The sequence below is a fragment of the Polyergus mexicanus genome, unplaced genomic scaffold, assembly GCF_030449975.1.
Source record: "Polyergus mexicanus isolate NDT 795.1 unplaced genomic scaffold, iyPolMexi1.0 SCAF_10, whole genome shotgun sequence".
Classification (NCBI taxonomy): domain Eukaryota; kingdom Metazoa; phylum Arthropoda; class Insecta; order Hymenoptera; family Formicidae; genus Polyergus; species Polyergus mexicanus.
This window is the reverse complement of record NW_027223330.1, coordinates 6,477,781-6,498,734: the sequence shown is the minus strand read 5'-3', so window position 1 is coordinate 6,498,734 and position 20,954 is coordinate 6,477,781. Positions and strand designations below refer to the sequence as shown.

The 20,954-nt window shown below is 30.7% G+C and overlaps 1 protein-coding gene across 1 annotated transcript in view; it reads left to right on the top strand.

Annotated features, from left to right (window-relative positions):
- The window catches only part of Dhc62b (Dynein heavy chain at 62B), a 962,114-nt gene that overhangs the window by 737,392 nt on the left and 203,768 nt on the right, over positions 1–20,954 (top strand). Inside the window, exon 29 of the mRNA XM_070302893.1 lies at positions 146–891. Coding sequence (XP_070158994.1) covers positions 146–891 — 746 coding nt within the window. The remainder of the gene's footprint in view (positions 1–145; positions 892–20,954) is intronic.

The window sequence follows — 20,954 nt, the reverse complement described above, 5'->3', positions numbered from 1 at the left end:
TTTAGTTTATCGACTCTTCACACACTCCCGAAGTTTTGACATTTAATTTCGGGATACTCTATATAGCATAATACAATTATTAAATAATACATTTTTCTCTAAAATATATTGTTTAGCGATTTCTTATTATTTCTTATTTTGTTAGGTAAACCAGTTTTGCTCGAAAATGTTCTCGAGCAATTGGATGCTACACTGGATCCTGTTTTGATGCGAAAGACATATAAATCTGGTGGAATCTTGTATATTATTCTTGGCGAGAAGAATATTGAATATAATCCGTGCTTTAGATTATACATCACGACTAAACTTCGTAATCCTCACTATTCACCTGAAATCTTTAATAAGATAACACTGATCAACAGTGTCTTAACGCTGGAAGCACTGGAAGATCAACTATTGGGTATTGTGGTTGCCAAAGAACAGCCGGATCTACAAGAGAAACGCGAATATTTAATTATACAAAGCGCCTTAAATAGCAAAACTCTGAAAGAGGTGGAGGACAATATTCTACAAATACTTTCGGCTACCGGCGTTAGCATTCTTGAGGATGAAAAAGCCACTGAGATTTTAGATTCATCAAAGATTCTATCAACCGATATTAAGAGAAAGCAGGTGGCTGCAAGAAAAACAGCGTTACAAATTGAAGAATTCCGACAAAATTATCGGCCGATTGCCAAATATAGCGCTACGCTTTATTATTCCATTGTCGATCTATCCAATATTAATCCGATGTATCAATATTCATTATCATGGTTTATCAATCTGTATGTCGTGTCCATTGATATGGCTAACAAAAGCAAGAATCTGGAAAGAAGGCTCGACTTCTTGCGTAAAATGTTCACCTACAATCTCTACCAAAACATATGCAGATCATTATTTGATAAGAACAAGGTACAAAACCGTAATCATATCATCATAAAGTAGAAAATAAAAAATCATTAATTTTATTGCGTAAATTGCACTTTATAATTTTTACATTCAATGACAACATGTTTATTAACCATAACCAACTTTCTTTTTTTTCTGTTATGTTAATCTGTTGCACTTACAATATTCTGTTTAAATTTTTCATCACAGTAAAAATGCCGTTTTTAATTGAAAATTTATTTTTGATCGTTTCTTTTTTAATCAAAATAATTTTTCTTAATTAAAAAGTTTATTTTTAAAAATTCATACTTTAATCATAAAAAAAAGCTTCTGTTTAGTTTTGATTTTAAAATTATTAATTCTCGATATTTTTTTGATACTTGAATTTACTAGAAAAAAAAAATCGTAAAGTAATTAATAGAATAATTAGAAGGAAAAAAGAATTCTATTTATCTGATTTTATTACAGAATAATACTGTATATATAATAATAATAATAATAATAATAAAATTTTATATAATATATAATAACTAATTCTCTTCCTGTTCCTTCCTCTCTCTCTCTCTCTCTCTCTCTCTCTCTCTCTCTCACACTCACTCACTCACTCACTCACTCACTCACTTTCTTACTTTCTTTCCTCCCTCTTTTTTCTTTTTTCTCGTCTCCTCCTTCTCCCCCTCCTCCTCCTTCCCTTCCACCATTCTACCCCCCCTCACTCTTTCTCTCTCTCTTTCTCTCTCTCTCTCTCTCTCTCTCTCTCTCTTTCTCTCTCGATCTTCCCCGTCCCCCTTTCTCTCTCTCTCTCTCTACCCCTGTCGAAATAACAATAGCCTTTAGAGCAAGCAAATGTAATGATTCAAAGTGATAAAAGTTCAAGAATCACAGTTATGTGATGTTGAGTTATATCGCACGCTCAAGTATGGATTGTCGGGTATCACCTCGCTTAATATTTGATTACGCCACGTAATTTAACCATCGTTCCATTGATTTTAACTACGAGGATCACATGCTTTCGCCTATAAATAATATAGCGTCGCATTTCTCTTCTACAATATGAAGATTTTTACTCTTTAACTCTTGGTTATTGCTTCCAAACATGTTAAGTTTGCGTCTTTCTGCACAGTCTCGGTCCTCTTGACAGATACCAAAAATTTTGTGTTTTTATCCACAAAATTCACGATTTCGTTGTTTCCTCGTTGAAGAAAAACTTTAGTATGAACAATCCATCATACATATGTATATCCCACAGGAAAATATCCAATAACGATTTCTGTTGGATTTTTACTGTGAGAGTAACTTAAATTGTTTTTTGTTCGTATAAGATTCTAAGAAAAATCTATATAACGAGCTGAGCGAATACGGTGACGTGAGACTCTGTTTGGTTTAGTAACAGAGTGATTGGCTGAGAGCGAGATCGAGTCCTGGTGGAGTTTCTTATTTTCCTCTACTCGGCTTACATTCGTATCATAGACGAGTTTTCTTGAACTAAAATAATTGGCAATAATCGTAATTAAATACCCAGGGACTTGGGAGTCTTGTAGAAGTGTTATTATTAAATCCATCTCACCGAGTTGAAATGCGTTTTTTGACGTACATAGTAATTAACAGACAGAATCTTTAATACATTAGCTTATATATTAGCTTTTGATGAATGTCTAACTTTATACAGGGTATTTGAAAAGAATGGAACCCCCTATGATCTCCAGAAGTACGCACTTTCACGGAAAATGACCCGAACAAAAGTTGTATCATGAAGGACTATCTTTTGGTGATCTTGAACTTGATCTTGATGGTCAATTGAAGGTCAACTTTGTTTTCTTAAATGGAAACCCCCATTTTTTATTGCACATTCTAGTGGCTTATCTCGAGAGCTTTTCAAAACACTATAATATAGTATTTTTTCATTAAGTACTTTTTGAGTTATACAGGGTAAGATATACACCGACAAACATTCAGAGATTATTTGGGGCACCAAAAGGATCATTTTTTGCAAATGGACCTAGGGTCGAAAACATGTCGTTACATTGCTACGACAGACAAAGTGTTCAAAAAAGGTCGGAAATATCTCGAAATATCTTAAAAAATATAAGTTTTATACAAAATTGTTTTAGAAATAAGTTATAGGGTGTAAAAAGATCTATTTACTGACCTTATGAGTTTGAGTTGGATAGCGTCGCTAAGGTTAGGCCAAAAGGTTGCCTTTATTGGCTGGATCAGCTACCGATCTTGCCTAAGACTATCTCGACTTGACCTTGACGTCGCTTAACCCAAGGTCAAACTCATAAGATCAGTAAATAGATCTTTTTACACCCTACAAATTTTGTCTAAAACAGTTTTTTAATAAAATTTAATATAATAAAACTTAATAAAACTTAATAAAATAATGTCATAAAACTTATATTTTTCGAGATATTTCCGACCTTTCTCGAACACTCTATCTATCATAGCGATGTAACGACACGTTTCCGACTCTAGGTCCATTTACAAAAAATGATCCTTTGGGTGCCCCGACAATCTCTGAAAGTTTGTTGGTGTATTTCTGAATATATATATATACAGGATGTATCCTAAAAAGTGGGAAGTATTGCAATGAAAGATTTAGGACACAAAAATAAGAAAAAAAATTGATATAAACATATATCCGATGTCTTCAAATTATAGCTTGTTTTATTTTTCAATAAAATTAAGATAATTATAGTTACAGGAAGTGCTCAAAATGACTACCTCTAATTTGAATACAGGCTTCAACATATCTCATCATAGATTGTCTGACTTTTTCAAAAATTCCTGCAACCATCTTCAACACGTTGACGAAGTATCTTGACGTTGTCAATAAAAATTATTGCTTGAATTTTCCAACAACCACCTTCAACATATTGACGAAGTATTTCGACATTGTCAACGTGTTTTGTAAACAATGGATTTTAGATGCCCCACAAGTAATAATCGAATGGATTCAGGTCTGGAGAGCAAGCTGGCCAGGCAATAGGACCAGCACGGCCTATCCATCGATAACCAAGTATGCTATTTTAACTCTATTGGAAAATAAAACAAACTATAATTTGAAAACAAGGTAATATCGGACATATGAACTTTTACTCTTATTTTTGTGTCCTGAATCCCCCAGTGCAATACTACCCACTTTTTAGGATACATCCTGTATACAGGGTGTAACAGAGCGTTCGTATTAGCAGTTTTTTGAGAAAACAACGCATTTTCGTGAAAAATGTTTCATGCAAAAGTTGTAGAGCTCTAAATGGCGTATTATATAATAATATTAGTATGACCTTGAATAGGACCGTCATGATCATATAAAAATTACTTTGAATTTTTTCAGTGGAACCCCCTATTTTTCATTACATATTCTTGTAGTTTACCTCGAAAACTTTCCAAAACACTATAATAAAATATATTTTCATTAAGTACTTTTTAAGATATTTTATATATTAAGTGCTTTTTAAGTTATTTTAATCTGACATATTTTGATATAAAAAATTAAATATCTCGTAAAATATTTAGTTTTCGATAATCTTACCGTAATATTTTTATGTACAGAATAATGAAACAAATCAATTAATATAAAAAAATAAATGTTTTTAAGAAAATTATTTACAATGTATTTTTTTAAACAGTTATTTGTTTTTTTGTACTAATTGATTTGTCTCATTATTCTATACATAAAAATATTACGATAAAATTATTGGAAACTAAATATTTTACCAAATATTTTATTTTTTATATCAGAATATGTCACATTTAGATATAAAATAATTCAAAAAATACTTAATGAAAAAATACCTTATTCTTGAGAATAGCTACAAAAATATACAATAAAAATGGGGTTTATATTTAAGAAAAGGAAGTTGACCTTCAATTGACCCTCAAGATCAAGTTCAAGGTCACCAAAAGATAGTCCTTCCTGATCCCTACAACTTTTGTTATAGGAGGTCCCATTCTTTTCGAATATCCTGTATATTGCTTGACTTTTTGATCATCTCGATAACGTACGTTGATTATGCCGTTAGCAGATCTAAAACCATATTGGAAACTATTTAAAATTGAAGATGTGCCCTTATCGGTATACATAATCTATCTAAATCTAGCATTTACAAAAGTTTAGCTATAATATCGAAAAATAGGGTGATTAACTATCCCGAATTTTCCGGGACATTCAGATTTTCGGCTCTCATTAGAAACGTTCCGAAAGAATCTTAGACGGAATGCTCTTTGTCCCGATTTTTCATAAAATAAATAATATAAAATACAATAATAGATCCTACTAAAATTCAGGTCCGTAGTTGAATTGAAACAAAAGCAATCAGTTGGTCTGTAGAACTGTAAAACTTTATGTTGATTTTTCATTGCTTTTATGGTTGATGATTGTTCTTTAATTTTATTTTAAGAATTTTATCAGTTTAGTTATAAATTAATGATTATTTTTATTAAAAAATAATAGAAGGTTATGTTCTGTTGATTGTTTAACGTTAAGTGTGAATAGTAAGTATAAGCCGAAGATAAGAGTCAAGATATGAGTCAATTACCAAATTAATCAATTTAAAATAAACTAAATACGAAACGAATTTCCATGTCGAAAATTGATTCTTTCTATAGTATTAGCCGGTATTATAAAAAGAAAACTCAATAAAACTGCAATATTATAACCACATTATATTTCATAATTAAAATTATACAAATAGAAAAATCCCAATATTTTTTATTATGTTCCGATTTTTAAAGGTCGATATCCCGAAATTGGTTGATCTAGAGTTGGTCATCCTATTCAAAAGCCAAAACGGTCAAGAAATCTCTTGGGTTGCTAGTTGCTTTTACTTATCTAGTTCTCAAGTATTGTTTTTTAGCAATTATTTGCAGGGCTAAAAAGATAAAAATGCCTTTCAAACATCAGTGCCACGAATGGATAATTGTTACGGCATGTCTGACTTATTACTTGACACATATTTCTGTTTTTTTCCTATTTTTATTGAAAATTCCTTCCGTCAGGCACTTGTTATGAAATATTTACAATAAGAAGGGTATGATAATAAATACAACGTAAGGAAAACAAGCTAATTAAGAATCTAATGCGGTAAGCAATACGTAAGTTTCTTGATAATTAAAATTTTTATTGGGATGAATGTTTCGGCTCTATATTTTGGACCATCTTCAGCATCTGTGAATTACAGAAAACGTATACAATGTGGATTGTCAACTATAAATTTGAGTAACAAAAATGTTAATACAAAGAACAAAAATAAAATTATATAGCGTAATTTATATAGGTCCGGTAAAGATTATGATAACGCTCGTGAGCGGGTAGAGTACAGTAAACTGAACAGTAAAGTCCTGTAACATTTTTTTTATAACGCTTAATAAAGGAGTTATTATTGAGTAAAGTCTACCAATTAGCGTCGGCCTTTAGCCACGCGCCTGGTAGTGTGCGTGAGCGCTTCGTCGCTACGGCGGTGCGTACTATCAGGCGGGCGGCTTACCGACCGGTTAAAAGTCGGCACTAATTGATCAGACTTTACCCTTTACTCAATAATAACTCCTTTATTAAGCGTTATATAAAAAAATATTACAGGACTTCTCTGTTCAGTTTACGTGCTGTAACCACTCACGAGTGTTGGCACAATCTTTATCGGACACCCTGTATAAGTTACGTACGATATAAAAAATTAATTGTACATGCATCTGTTAATAATACTTGGTAACTCCCAACTATTACCGAGAGTACCGAAGATTCATAAACCGGGTTTATGAATCTATCCTTTTCGGGTCATTGTGTTTCGTCAATAAACACTCCACTATACGTGTTCGCTTTCGTGCATAATATAATTTATAGCTCCTTACTCACAGCTGCCAGTCACATAGATAATAATTTCCAACTAATTGAAAAATTAACAGACAAATACATACAGGTAAAATTTAAATTAATTTCATTACATGTGGTATCATTGTTTACCAACGTCCCAGTAGATCTTGCTATGGACAGTATTAAAAAAAGACGGAATTTTATCGAGAGAAAATGTATCATACCTCGTGATGAACTTCTTGCTGCAGTCCGATTCGTTCTTGACTCCACACTTTTTATATTTAATGACGTATTTTATCGACAAATATTTGGCACACCAATGGGCTCTCCGCTCTCTCCGATCATTGCCGACATTATGCTACAAGAATTGGAGACGAGGGCGCTCGAGATTCTAATTATTACACTTCCGTTTTACTACAGATACATTGATGACATCATGCTGGCAGTCTCTCTCTCCATGCTTAACATAGTATTGCACACATTTAATTCATTTCACCCGAAGTTGCAATTTACAAAGAAGAAAGGAGAATCAATTTAATTTTTAGATTAAAATTTTTTTTTTTTTTTTTTTTTGAACTTTTTAGTGACTATGATTACACAAAACGGTAAATATACTGAAAAGGGGACGCAGCCCCAGGGCACAATTACGATAACTGTAGCCCCCTATTTGAAAGGTCGTTTCTGAAGACATTTTTCACGAGGAACACAGGAAAAATAGTAAAAAAAATTTCCGACCAATAGTTTTCGAGATGTATCACTTTAAAGTATTGGACATGATAATAAAACGTTACAAAACGGACCCACTGACTTTGACCTTAACATATGTTGTGAAGATCACTGTCGCGAGTATCTTCCATGTGTAGCTTTTATCCATGAATGTAATTTTTGATTTATTTTTTATTCAATATTTTTTCAAAATATAGACATTTTTTGTTAAAATTTGTTTAATTTTTTAATTTATTTTAATTTCCTCGCTTCGCATTGTAAAGTATATGCGTGGACGCAGTGGGTTCCGCCCCCCCCCCCTACGGGGGGCTCCACTTCCGAAAGATATAACCTAACCCAAACCTATTTCTGATTTAAAACTAAAATTTGGTTTTGGTTACGTTATATAACCCAAACCAAATTTTCGTTTCAAATTAAACTTTAACTTTAAATATCTCAAAAATTATAAGAGACCGCCGATTAAGTTATAAGGAAAAGTTACTCAGGATCATAATCTTGACAACATATATCAAGGTCAACATCGTTGGGTCCGTTTTTATAAAGTTTTATTATCATGTCCAATACTTAAAGTGATATATCTCGAAAACTATTAGTCGGAAATTTTTTTTAGTATTTTTCCCGTGTTCTTCGTCAAAAATGTCTTCAGAAACGACCTTTCAAATAGGGGGCCACAGTTATCGTAATCACCCCAGCTCCAGTGACTTTGACTTTGACATATTGTTAAGGTCATTACCCTGAGTAATTCCTAAAAGGTTTCATCCGTCGCTCGTTGCTCATTAAAAAGTTATTAACAAACAAAGATTTAGGAAAATCAAGGTTTGTACATAGTCTAACAATGAAAAACTTGATATTTACAACGCGAAGCGAGATTCACCCCACAATTCTTATGTGGAAGGAAAGTATATGCATGGACGTAGTGAGTTTAAATATAAGCTATTTATGCTTTCTAACACAAAATTGTATATATACTTTTCTATACCAACTATTCGCTGCTTTAACAAAAAGAGTGTTCAATACATCACCGATTCACTGCCTTAAATGCTGACTTTTCTTCGTTTATACATGTACTGTTTCTACATACATATTAATCGTTTACATATCTTTCAATACCGCTATATTTTTCAATTTTTTTTGTTAATACTATAAATATATTAATACTAATACTATAACTTTTTAATAAAAAACGAGCGACAGCTAAAACTTTTTAAGAGTTACTCAGGGCGATGACCCTAACATGTCAAAGTCAAGGTCATTGGGGCTGGGCCTCCTTTTCGTTATATTTACCTTGACACCTTCTCTGCCATACAAAGAGCAAGGTCATTGGCCTCATCGACAGAGCTTTCCAGCTCTCTCGTTCAAGTTTCCATCAAAAATACCTTGAATTCGTTGTTAATACATTATTTACAAACGAATATCCACTTGCGTTCATATTTTCAACTTTACAAGAACGTATAAAAACACTAACTACAACACAAGTAAACAATACGGATACCGTACAAACGACTAATTCGATGAACAACGAAAACATCGCTCATTCATCTTATTTAAACATTCCGTATATCCCAACAATTTCGGAAAAGTTTGGGCCTGTGGTCCGTGATCCAAATTTACATACTTCTTACATAGGCTTAAATAAATTAAGACCGTTGATCTGCGTACAGAAAAATAATTTGCTTAATCATTTGTGTAACAACGTCATATATAAGATCTCATGCAAGGACTGCAACACCTCGTTTGTCGGTCAAACCAGCAGACTCCTAAAAACTCGAATTGCAGAACTACAATGAAAATGTATGAATGTTTCTTTATATTTTATATATAAATATAATTAATGCATAATTAATATTTTTGTTGCCATGCGACATTGCGAAGCTCGCCGCTAACATACCTAGAGCACAGATGAATAGACAGATAGCCAATGGCCCGGGTTAAGGCGAGACTGGTCTTTCTCACTGGTTTCAGCGCCATACCGTCATAACGGCCAATGCAGTAACTACGTTCTCAAGCAAATTGGCAATTACGAAGCGACGCGTTACGCGGCATGCAGACTTCTCGTTGCGTATAACAGCGTGACATAATATGCTTCTTCGAGCTACATTTATATTAATTTAAATAAATAAATATACACACACATACATACGCGCGCGCATATGTATACTAATAAAACTACAATATTAATATACATTAGTTAACAGCGATAAAAATAAGCTGAAATCAGGAATTAATATTTTTTTTACATTTAAGTATCACGCGCACATCTTGATTCAAAATAAGAGTCTTGAGACCGAAACTCGACTCTAGACACGCGCACGTTGAAATATCCGCTATCGCGACACGCGATGCGAATTAATGTGCGGGAACATTGTAAATAAGCCAAGTCACAAATAAAGCTGATATTTATCTATTTATTTAACGTGGAAAGTGTCTGAATTATTTAACTAAAGTACGTGTATTTCCCAGGCGGAGCCCGAATTCCTAAATTCCTTCCGGCAAACGATTCCAACTACCGTACCTCTCCCGGAGGCACAACATAACATTTAAATACGATTTTTATGAAGAAAATATTTTAATACAAAACAGAATATTGCGCAAAATAAAAAATACTAGAAACAAGAATAAACATTAAATATTACTTGTAAAATATTTACTATAAAAAAAAATTAAATAATGAAAAATGTATTACTTAATAAATATTTAAAAAAATTTGTCTACAAAAAAATCAATAATGATTAGTTTATAACATCGGAACAATAACATAATAAATGAAAGACAAAATCAGCTGAGCAATGAAAATCAATATCACATGTAGTAAAAAAATCAATAATGGATAACAGATTTACTGCGCAAAATAACAGAATAATGAGACAAATCAATTGGGGTATCAAAAATACATAGTTGGCTTTAAAAAAAATGTAATTTGCAACATGCAGGTGCATACTTCTTTTTAAAGGCAACCATGTATTTTCTTTACATCTTTACATATATGTATATATATATATATATATATATATATACTGGGTGGCCCATTTTAATCCATCCAGTCGAATATCTCAAAAACCAAGCCCGGAAGAGAAAAATGTTTCAGACAAAAGTTGTTTGGTTTCGAGGGGGCCATAAGATGGTGACAATGATTTGACCTTGGAATATCATTTGAAGGTCATGTGAAGGTCAACTTTAAAATCTCAAATGAAAACCCCCATTTTTTATTTAGTATTCTTGTAGCTGACATCGAAAGCTTTCCAAAACACTATAATAAAGTATTATTTCATTAAGTAATTTTTGAGTTATTTTATATTTTAATCTGACATATTTTGATATAAAAAATTAAATATCTCGTAAAATATCTAGTTTTTGATAATCTTACCGTAATACTTCTATGTACAGAATAATGAGACAAATCAATTAGTATAAAAAAAATTGTTTTTAAGAAAATTATTTACAATGTATTTTTTTAAACAATTATTTGTTTTTTTTGGCACTAATTAATTTATCTTATTATTCTGTACATAGAAGTATTACGGTAAAATAATCGAAAACTGAATATTTTACGAAATATTTTATTTTTTATATCAAAATATGTCAGATTAAAATATAAAATAACTCAAAAAGTACTTAATCAAAAAATACTTTATTATAGTGTTTTGGAAAGCTCTCGATGTCAGCTATAAGAATACTAAATAAAAAATGGGGGTTTCCGTTTAAGATTTTAAAGTTGACCTTTATATGACCTTCAAATAATTTTCCAAGGTCAAATCATTGTCACCATCTTATGGCTCCCTCGAAACCAAACAACTTTTGTCTGAAACATTTTTCTCTTCCGTGCTTGGTTTTTGAGATATTCGACTGGATGGATTAAAATGGGCCACCCAGTATATATACAAGTATATAATTGATATGAACAAGAGATTTTACATAACAAGTAAGAAAAATTTGAAAATGTAATTTTACAGTAATTAAATTATGTATAAACAATTCAAATTAATTAATGATATGCATTTTATGCGGTAAATCTGTTATCCGTTATTGATTTTTTCAATATATTGATTTTTATTGCTTAATTATTGCTTAATTATTTGTCGTTTGTTCATTATGATATTACATATATTAAACTTATAATTTAATAAACTATAAGCATTAATGATTTTTCTGTAGACAAAATATCAACAATTATTTAACGTCATCGTAATCATAAGATGTTGACTATGTGTCGACTATGTGTCGACTATGTCGTTGATCGATGAAAAAAGAGATAGTAACAATATATTTGTTCTCTTTAAATTCTCCGATTCCTCGAAACCGGAGCCGGAGCTCGGAACTCTCATGTACGTGGCTTGTGCCTGTGGTTAAGAAGCGATGAGATGCAGAAAAGTGCGAGAATCCAAAGAGCAACATACAAACATGTCTCATTTTAATCTATCACCCTGATTTATGATTATTTATCAATTTACGAAAAAAATGTTTCAAGCAAAAGTTGTTTGACCTTAAGAGGAATATAAGAAGGTGTCATTAGTTTGACCTTGGATAATTGTTTGAAGATTATGTAGAAATCATTTTTAATTTTTTAATTAGAATTCTCTATTTTTCATTGCATATTCTTGTAGTTTATTCAAGAACTTTTTTAAACATTATAATTTAATATTTTATTGTTAAGTATTTTTTGAGTTATAAGGCTTGAATATTGCAATATTTTGACATAAAATACAAAATATTTTGTAAAACATTCAATTTTGGGTAATCACTTTTATGCGCAGAATAATGGGACAAATCAATTGATGTAAAAAAAAACACAATTGTTTTTAAGAAAAATATATAATTTGCAACATGCAGCTGCATACTTTTTTTTTAAAGCAACTATTTGTTTTCTTCACATTAATTGATTCATACCATTATTCTGTGCATAAAAGTATTAAAATAAGATAATCAAAAACTGAATATTTTACAAGATTTATTTTGTATTTTATGTAAAAAAAATTTAATTATAGTGTTTTGAAAAGCTCTCCAGATAGGTTACAAGAAGATTAAATAAAAAATAGTTTTATTTAAAAAATTAAAGGTAATCTTTACGTGATTTTCAAATTACCATTTGTGTCATCAGCAAGTAAAAGAGATCTTCTGTAAAAATTGCGACAATATGCTGATTTTGTCAGAGATATAATGCAATTAATCCGACATTATTAAAGCATAGAAATGCATATATTTTATATGTACACTTTGTATGCAATTAAAACAGCATAAAATTATAAGTAACTATTTGTTATTTTATGCTATTCTAATTACATCACAAAGTATACCTAAAATATTTGCATGCTATGTTCAGCATATCTGTCTATCTGGGTATATATACATATATATAAAGTTTAAAAATCTGAAATTATATTTAACACCATTGTAAGAATAAGCGAGCAATGTGTCGTCTACGTTGTCGGATCGGTGAAAAGAGAGACAGAAACAATATATCTGTTATCTTTAAATTTTCCGATTCCTCGAAACAGGAGCCGCGGAGCGCCTGTGTCCAGTGCGGTATTCCCTCCAATCATTTGTTAACGACTCGCGTCGTCGTTTGTTATTGAAAGCTCAATCTGGCTACTGCTCTGCGAGCCTTTGGCGTTGTCGAGCATTATTTCATTGTGCTGCTAAGCTATTTTTATTGTGATATTTTTGCGACTTTTTATCGTAGTTATTTAAACTACGATACTTATACATGTTACTGCGAATTGTGGAGTGAATTGTGCCGTGAAACGTGCAAGATCCGGATCCGGAACTGTGGATTTTAATTAAATCCACAGTTTAAACAACATTTTAGTTTTGAGAAAATCACGTGATTTCTTCAAAACTAAACGCGGAGATAGCTTTTTCGTGTTTTCCATTCGCGGCCGAGAGATTTTATTGCAGGATTTTATTTATTTATTTTTTTTTATTATTATTAAACGCGGAGATAGCGTTCTTTTATGTGTTTTCCATTCGCGGCCGAAAGATTTTTTGCAGGATTTTTTTTTCAATTAAGCACGGAGATTCGCGGAGATTGTGTTTTTTCTGTCGTTTTCCGTTCGCGGCCGAGAAGTTTTTTGTTGCAGGATTTTTTCGTGGATTAAAATGGATAAGGATAAGAGTATGAAGAAAATCTCAGTATTCGACAGATGCCTTTATAAAAACTGTGATAGTGTTAAATCAGAAAACTGTAAATTGTTTCGTTTTCCACAAAAGACTGATAGAAGATTTGATATTTGGATAAGAAACTGTGGTAAGTAAAAATAGAAAAATCTTGAAAATATTTGACGGTGATAAATATAAGACCTGTCGTAACCCGACCAATTTCTTAATATATTAAAGAATAAAACAATAAAGTGAAATAGAAAAGTGTAAGAAAGGGCTGAGTAAAGCAAAGCAGTAAAATTAGAAAAGAGATTCTTATTATTAATCAAGCCGAATAATTAAAAATTAAAATATCAGAAATTAGACGTTTCCGCACATTCGCATTTGTGGCATTCGACTGTATTTAATAAGTGTTACATGCCTGTAAAATTTTAAAAGTGGACATAAATAGTATACGATAGCTTAGTTGATTTATGTTTAACTACAGGTAATGAAAATCTACTGGAGTGGTCCCCGGCATCTATTCGAAAAGCTGGATTATGCGCAAAACATTTTAATAAAAAAGATTTGATAAGTGATACAAGATTACATATTGGAAGAAATCCCATACCATGGGTTCCCAAGAATATTGAGATTTCTGTTGTCTGTGAGAATAATACAGAAGAAGCCACAAGCATTGAAGAAATTGAACAACAAAATGTTGATCACTCAGATGATCGAAATTGCACTCCGATGGAAGTCATTTCTGACACCGTTTTTCCAGACATTATGGAGATCATGAATAAAAAGTGTTATCCTTCTGGAAAAGAACTCTTCAGCAATTTTGGAGATAACTTTGCAGATGACGATGAATGGCTCAACAATGGAAATCCACTTCCATTATTTCCATTTTTGGAGAATAATTCTCAAAAAAAAGTAGAAATGAAAGCGATCATGCTGAAAAAGAAAAAAAGTAAACAACCTCCAAAAAAGAAGTCTGCCTCCAAAGAAATGTATATTGAAAAATTATCCGAAATCGAAAAATTAAAGAGAGAAAATTCGAGATTAAAAAAGCTTCTTATACAAAGAAAAAGAAAACAAAAGAATGTCACAGCAATTTTGCAACGTCGCAATATTGAAGCTCAGAGGAAGAAAAACGTTTGCAAGCACAGTGTAAATGAATTTTTGCATGGAAAAAAATATTTAAAACCACTAGCGAAAACAATGATAAGGCTTCAATTACACAAAGGAAAAGCAGAATATACAAAAGAAGAAAAACAGCTTGCGAAATTTATGTTTTATTATTCCGCAAGTGGATATTCACGAATGAGAAAAGCAGGATTAAATCTTCCATCAGAATCTTCTGTGAGAAATTGGATTTCAGAAACAGAAATTCGACCGGGATTCTGCGAAGAAATATTTTCGAAAATTCAAGAAAATTTATCAAAACTACCATCTTCGCAAACACTTTGTTGCTTAAAATTTGATGAAATGTCAATAAAAAAATTTGAAGAATACAGTAAAAAATACGACATTATTGAAGGATTAGTAGATTTTGGACCTCTAGGACGAAGCGATCAACCAGCGGAACATGTTTTATTATTTTGCCTTGATAGTATTAATGCAGAAAATCCTTGGCGGCAAATAGTAGCATACTTTTTGACCGGAAAAAATTCAACGCATAAAGAAATTGTTCAACTCACCGAGATATGTTTGCGAAAACTGAAAGATGTAGGAGCAAATGTACAATTGATTACATGTGACCAAGGTGGAGCAAACAGAAAAGCTTTCAGTAATTGGAAAATTTCATCACATCAACCGTTTTTTTTATTGAATAATGAAACTTATTTTACTTCCTTTGATTGGCCCCATCTTATCAAGCGGTTGATTAGTCAATTGAGATCGCATAAATATATTTACGTCAACGGACAAATAATAATGTCGTTTTATGATTTATTTGAAACGTGGCAATTTGACAGAAATTTAAGCACTTCAAATTTATTAAATCACATTACCTACGCGCACTTTTATCCGAATAATTTTGAAGCCATGAATGTCAAAAGAGCTTTTCAAATGTTAAGTGCAAGATTTGCTGCATCAATATCAACAGCAGGTCACAGTAATGTGTTGAAAAGTACTTCATGGGAAGCATCTGCGGATTTTGTATACAAAATGAATAAAATAATAGATGCTATGAACGTGTACTATTTAAATGATTGGAAAGGAGAAAAGGGGCCGTTATCAAATGCTAATGCAATGGCTGAAGAGTTATTAACATCTTTTATAGAATGGTGTTCAAAGTGGAGTATTTCTTCTGACAAGATGTCGAGACCTCCGTGTTTTGATGGAATGATTATGACTGTGCGAGCAATTTTATCTATGTATCGTTCCATCCAACAACATTATCCAGACTTCAAGCTCGCTACAGCACTATGTAACCAGGATTCCGTAGAGCATACATTCGGAAAAGTTAGAGGACGCGGAGGATTCAACCGTAATCCCACCGCGAGAATGGTACGGTTAACATTGCGCCATATATTATCAAGTGGATGTATTTACGGAAGTGGTAAAGGCAACGTAACTTGTCCAGAAACGCTTTCGTTAACGGAGAGTACATCGGAAGTTCGTGAAATAGAAGCTATAAATACTGTTCAATTGCAAGAAGAATTAAGTTTTCCAATTGAAATGGATAATGACGATAATGATGATCTTATTGCGACAGCTTTTGAAGAAATAACGAAATATTCAGAAGAGAACTATTCCGACAACTTTATAATAAATATAATCGACAACAGTAATTCACCAGGGACATATGAAGGAAATGCAATTGCATATTTTGCAGGATATATTGCTCAAAATAATTACAAAAATACTAAGTGCGACAGCTGCCGTGAAACAAATATAAAAACACCGATGGAGGGATCAAATGATAATGAGATTTACATTCAATTACGTGAATATGAACACGAAGACGAAGATGGACCAGAAGTTGAATGGCTATCAAGGCCAACGGATGTATTTATAAATATTGTTGCTCTTCAACTTCAAGCATTCAACTCTTGTTATAAGAAATATTGGCATTTAAAAGATGTGAAAAGAAATCTTCTTGAGATTTGTATAAAACACGTTCAGCATCATGTAGCTGCAGATTGGTTTGACTCAAACAACGAGTGCTACCTGCATAGAATCCAAATGTTGGACTTTATGATAAGAGTCAAGATATATGCAATTGCAAAAAAAAATAACAATAGAAGGAGAGAAGGAATAAACACAGTTGGAGGATCAAAAGAAATAAGAACAAAGTGTCAAAAACTGAGGAACATAAAGCACATGTAAAAAGATAAAGATAAAAAACAGCAACGGATATCTCAATAAATCTAAAGCTGGGATAAAAAAACATTTTAAATACACAATACAGACTGCGCTTTGCTACAACTTTGCGCGCCTGGCAGAATGCCTGTTCAATGCCTTTTTTCCGTATGTATATATATATTTTATTACATTTATAAATATACACATAAATATATATTTATATATATATATATATATATATAATTATTACGTACAAATTTATTTAGTTGCTTTTAAGAAAAAATATGTAATTTGCAACATGCAGGTGCATACTTTATTTATTTGATATATTTCAGGGTCACATTTTTTTACATGCAGATGATAAGGTATAATGGATTAAAAATATATTGTTATAATGTAACTCAGAGTACATTACACAAATATGAAGAACAAGTATAAATCTCTTTGAAAATGTGTATGCATAGAAATTAAAATATAAATTCTTCTATTTAAATCTTATTTGAGTCTGAATACAATAATTCTTCAAAAAACACGTGAGTATTTAAATCTCAAGTTCTTTCTTTTTATGCATTATAATTAGTAATATGCATATGGTATATAATAATTACTCATTATTATAGATATCGATGTTTTGAGACTGGCTGATGACAATAGATATTATAATTTATTTCTGGTTTGAACATAGATTAAATCGGAATTCATTATTTTATTATATTTGTGGCATAACACTAAGAAGGATTTTATCCCTTATAATTTTAATATATATATAAGAAAAATTAAACCACAGGTAACTAATTTATAGTTGATTTTTAAAATTTTTAATGTTTTTTATATGTTTATTCAAATTATGTAATGTTAATTATTATATTTTACAATTTACATTCTACGTTCCAACAATTTTTATATACTTTTTATATAATGTATAAACGCAAATATTGTACTTTCAATTAATAATAAAATGTATTGCTACGTTTTTATTTGTTATTTATTTAAAAGAGACTTGTCTATAACACCGCAATATGTATATATCTATCATATACCTACCTATATAAAATAAAAATTTATTAATAGCAAAATAGAGATATATAAATTTTTTTAAGTTTACAAGATGTATGGTAAGAAAATAACATTTATCAGAACATAAAATCAATAAACACAAAGAAAAGTTTCAAAAAGTTTGGAGAAAATAAAAATACATAGACGACCTTCCCGGGAAAAAATAGATTAAATGTAAATAGATGTAATTATATCTAATTAAATCTCGTTAATCTAAAAAATAAAAAACTCAAGATCTACTTAGATGTAAGCATATCCCCAAGTAGCAAAGAAATGTTTAATAAATGTTTAAAGCTCATTTTTAAAGATATTTTAAAAATGTTTATTAATATTTTATCAATAAAATATTAAAAAATTAAATATTTAATAAACGTTGAATCAAGACTTATTTTACATAAACGTTAAAATAGAGTTTTTTTAAATAAAAATATATAAAAACAGATTTCACTCATAATTAGAAACGTTTTAAAAATATATATCTTAAAAAATAAGTTTCAAACATTTATTAAACATTTCTTTGCTATTTGGGTCCATTTAGATCCAGATAGATCTATCGATGCAGATTTATTTCAAAAATAGATCTGCACCAGTAGATCTAAATAGATCATCATACGTATACTTAAATCTTAGTTGATCTTTGAAGATCTACAGAGATTTAGATAGATCTACCAGTGTAAATCTATATAGATTTATATCGATCCATTTACAATTAGATCTAAATTGTTACATAAGTAGATCTAAAAATATATAAGATATATATGCTTAAATCTAAAAGTAGATCTTAAGTTTTCCATTTTTTACATCTAATGAGATTTAATTATTAGATATAATATTATATCTATTTACATTTAATCTATTTTTTTCCGTGTTTATTAAATAATAGTACTTAAATTTAAAAAATAATGTTGTTAACATTTGACGCTATTTAGAGTATATAAATGTATAAAAAATATATACGAAAATAAAATATATTTCTAACATTAATCCAATTATTTTAATAGTTTCTTTTTTTATCGGATGCAAAAAACAAATTTTTAAATGCAAGCGATATTGCATTGTATAATTTTATTAAAAATTATTGAAAGAGAAACTATAAGTATTAGTATTATCATATTTAAAATAGTTATGTTAAAAAGTCAAATATTACATATAGATAGCCAAGAAGCAAAACTCTGACAAAAATAAATATTGGAATGTAAATCAAATGTAAGGAAAAAGTGACAGAAGCGTAAACGAAGCTTCTAGAAGACAAAAATTAAAACAACGAAACGTAAAAAAAACGCTTCTTTTACGTTTCGTTGTTTCAATTTTTGTCTCCTAGAAGCTTGGTTTACGTTTCTGTCACTCTCTCCTTACATTTGATTTAAGCTCCTTTGACTTAACTAAAACAATTTATGACAGATAAATTAATTATTTCAACAGTAATATAAAAGTTAATTATTATATTTTATATATATATAAAATATAATAATTAACTTTTATATTACTGTTGAAATAATTAATTTATCTGTCATAAACTGTTCTAGTTCGCCGGCCGCTTGCCACCGCTGCAATATCGCGTCACTGATCTGTCTATTAATCTCATGTTTATTCTCATCATTTCATCTCTCACACTGTCACACTCGTCTCGCGGTCATTTAGTCCGGATTTGCACCTAGGAGCAAAGTCTATCGACAAAATTGGATATATTTAGTCTGGACTCAAACCAGGGGCATAGTCTGTCGACAAAATCGGATATATTTAGTCTGGACTCAAACCAGGGGCATAGTCTGTCGACAAAATCGGATATATTTAGTCTGGACTCAAACCAGGGGCATAGTGTGTCGGTAAGGGGCATAGTGTGTCGATAATCTGAGCACGGAAATGGCAGTCTCGCCTTAACCTAGGCCATTGGCTATCTGTCTATTCATCTGTGCCTAGAGCATACATTCCATTGTCTAGCCGCGCAAAATGAGCGCTCATTCGCCAATCCTTTTTAATTAATATTTCAATAATTATTGCGAAAATTGCAAAATGAAGACTTTTTAGTTCAGTTTACCTGCTTTACCTGCTCACGAGCGTTGTCGAGAGTGCTTTGGGACATCTTATATGTATATTATGCTAAACAACAATATTGAGACATAAAAAAGAATATGCAGAAGCTCTCTCCATTGAAATTCAAAAATTAAATCCAGAAATGAAGATATTTACTACAGAATTAATGACCTTAAAAGATAAAATAGTTAAAGACGCAGAAAAAGCCTATATCCTTTACTTAATTATTTATTTTTATCATTTGCTTTTACATCTTTCGACACATGTTTAGTATCTTCAACTACATCTAAAGCTAGCGCCAGACTATACGCGTATTCGCAATTCATGATTCGTAATTCGCAATTCGTAAACGGTATATAGAAATCTGATTGGTTGAATTTTCCGAATCTTCTATCCACAAATTATGAATGAATCGCGAATACGCGCATAGTCTGGGGCTAGCTTAACGTTTTACGATATAGATGCTTTTCTCTTTCTACATCTTTAATAATTTTATCTATTTCTTTAAGATGATTAATTCTGTAGTAAATATCTTCATTTCTACATTTAATTTTTGAATTTCAATGGAGAGAGAGATTGCATTTCGTATATCCCCTTTTGTGTTTCAACATTGTTCCTATGATACGCACAATAAATATGCACATATATTTGATTTTTCCATACATAAATAATAAATCAAGAATATATACAACTTATTTATAAAAAAGATTAAATATAGTAAATAAAAGAAGATTTTTTTGCAATATCTTCTATAAATAGTGCTTTCACATTTTGTGATTGACACTTCAGAACATTTCGTTTCACATTTTCTAAAGCCGCATCGTAGATTTGTGTTTTAATCAATGCAGCTGCCAAATTGTTATGAATTTTTATACTACACATTAATAAAATTTGCAATTCAGCATCACTAACCGACTGTTCTTCCTCATTTTGATTTATATTTGAACAACTTTATGTTTTTCATTGCTTTAAAAAAATAAGTTTATCCATTATGTCTAAAACAGTTAAATAATAGATTAGGTCCTGTCCTTAAAATATTTAGTTCAAAAAAATAAATAATCTTTATTACATAATT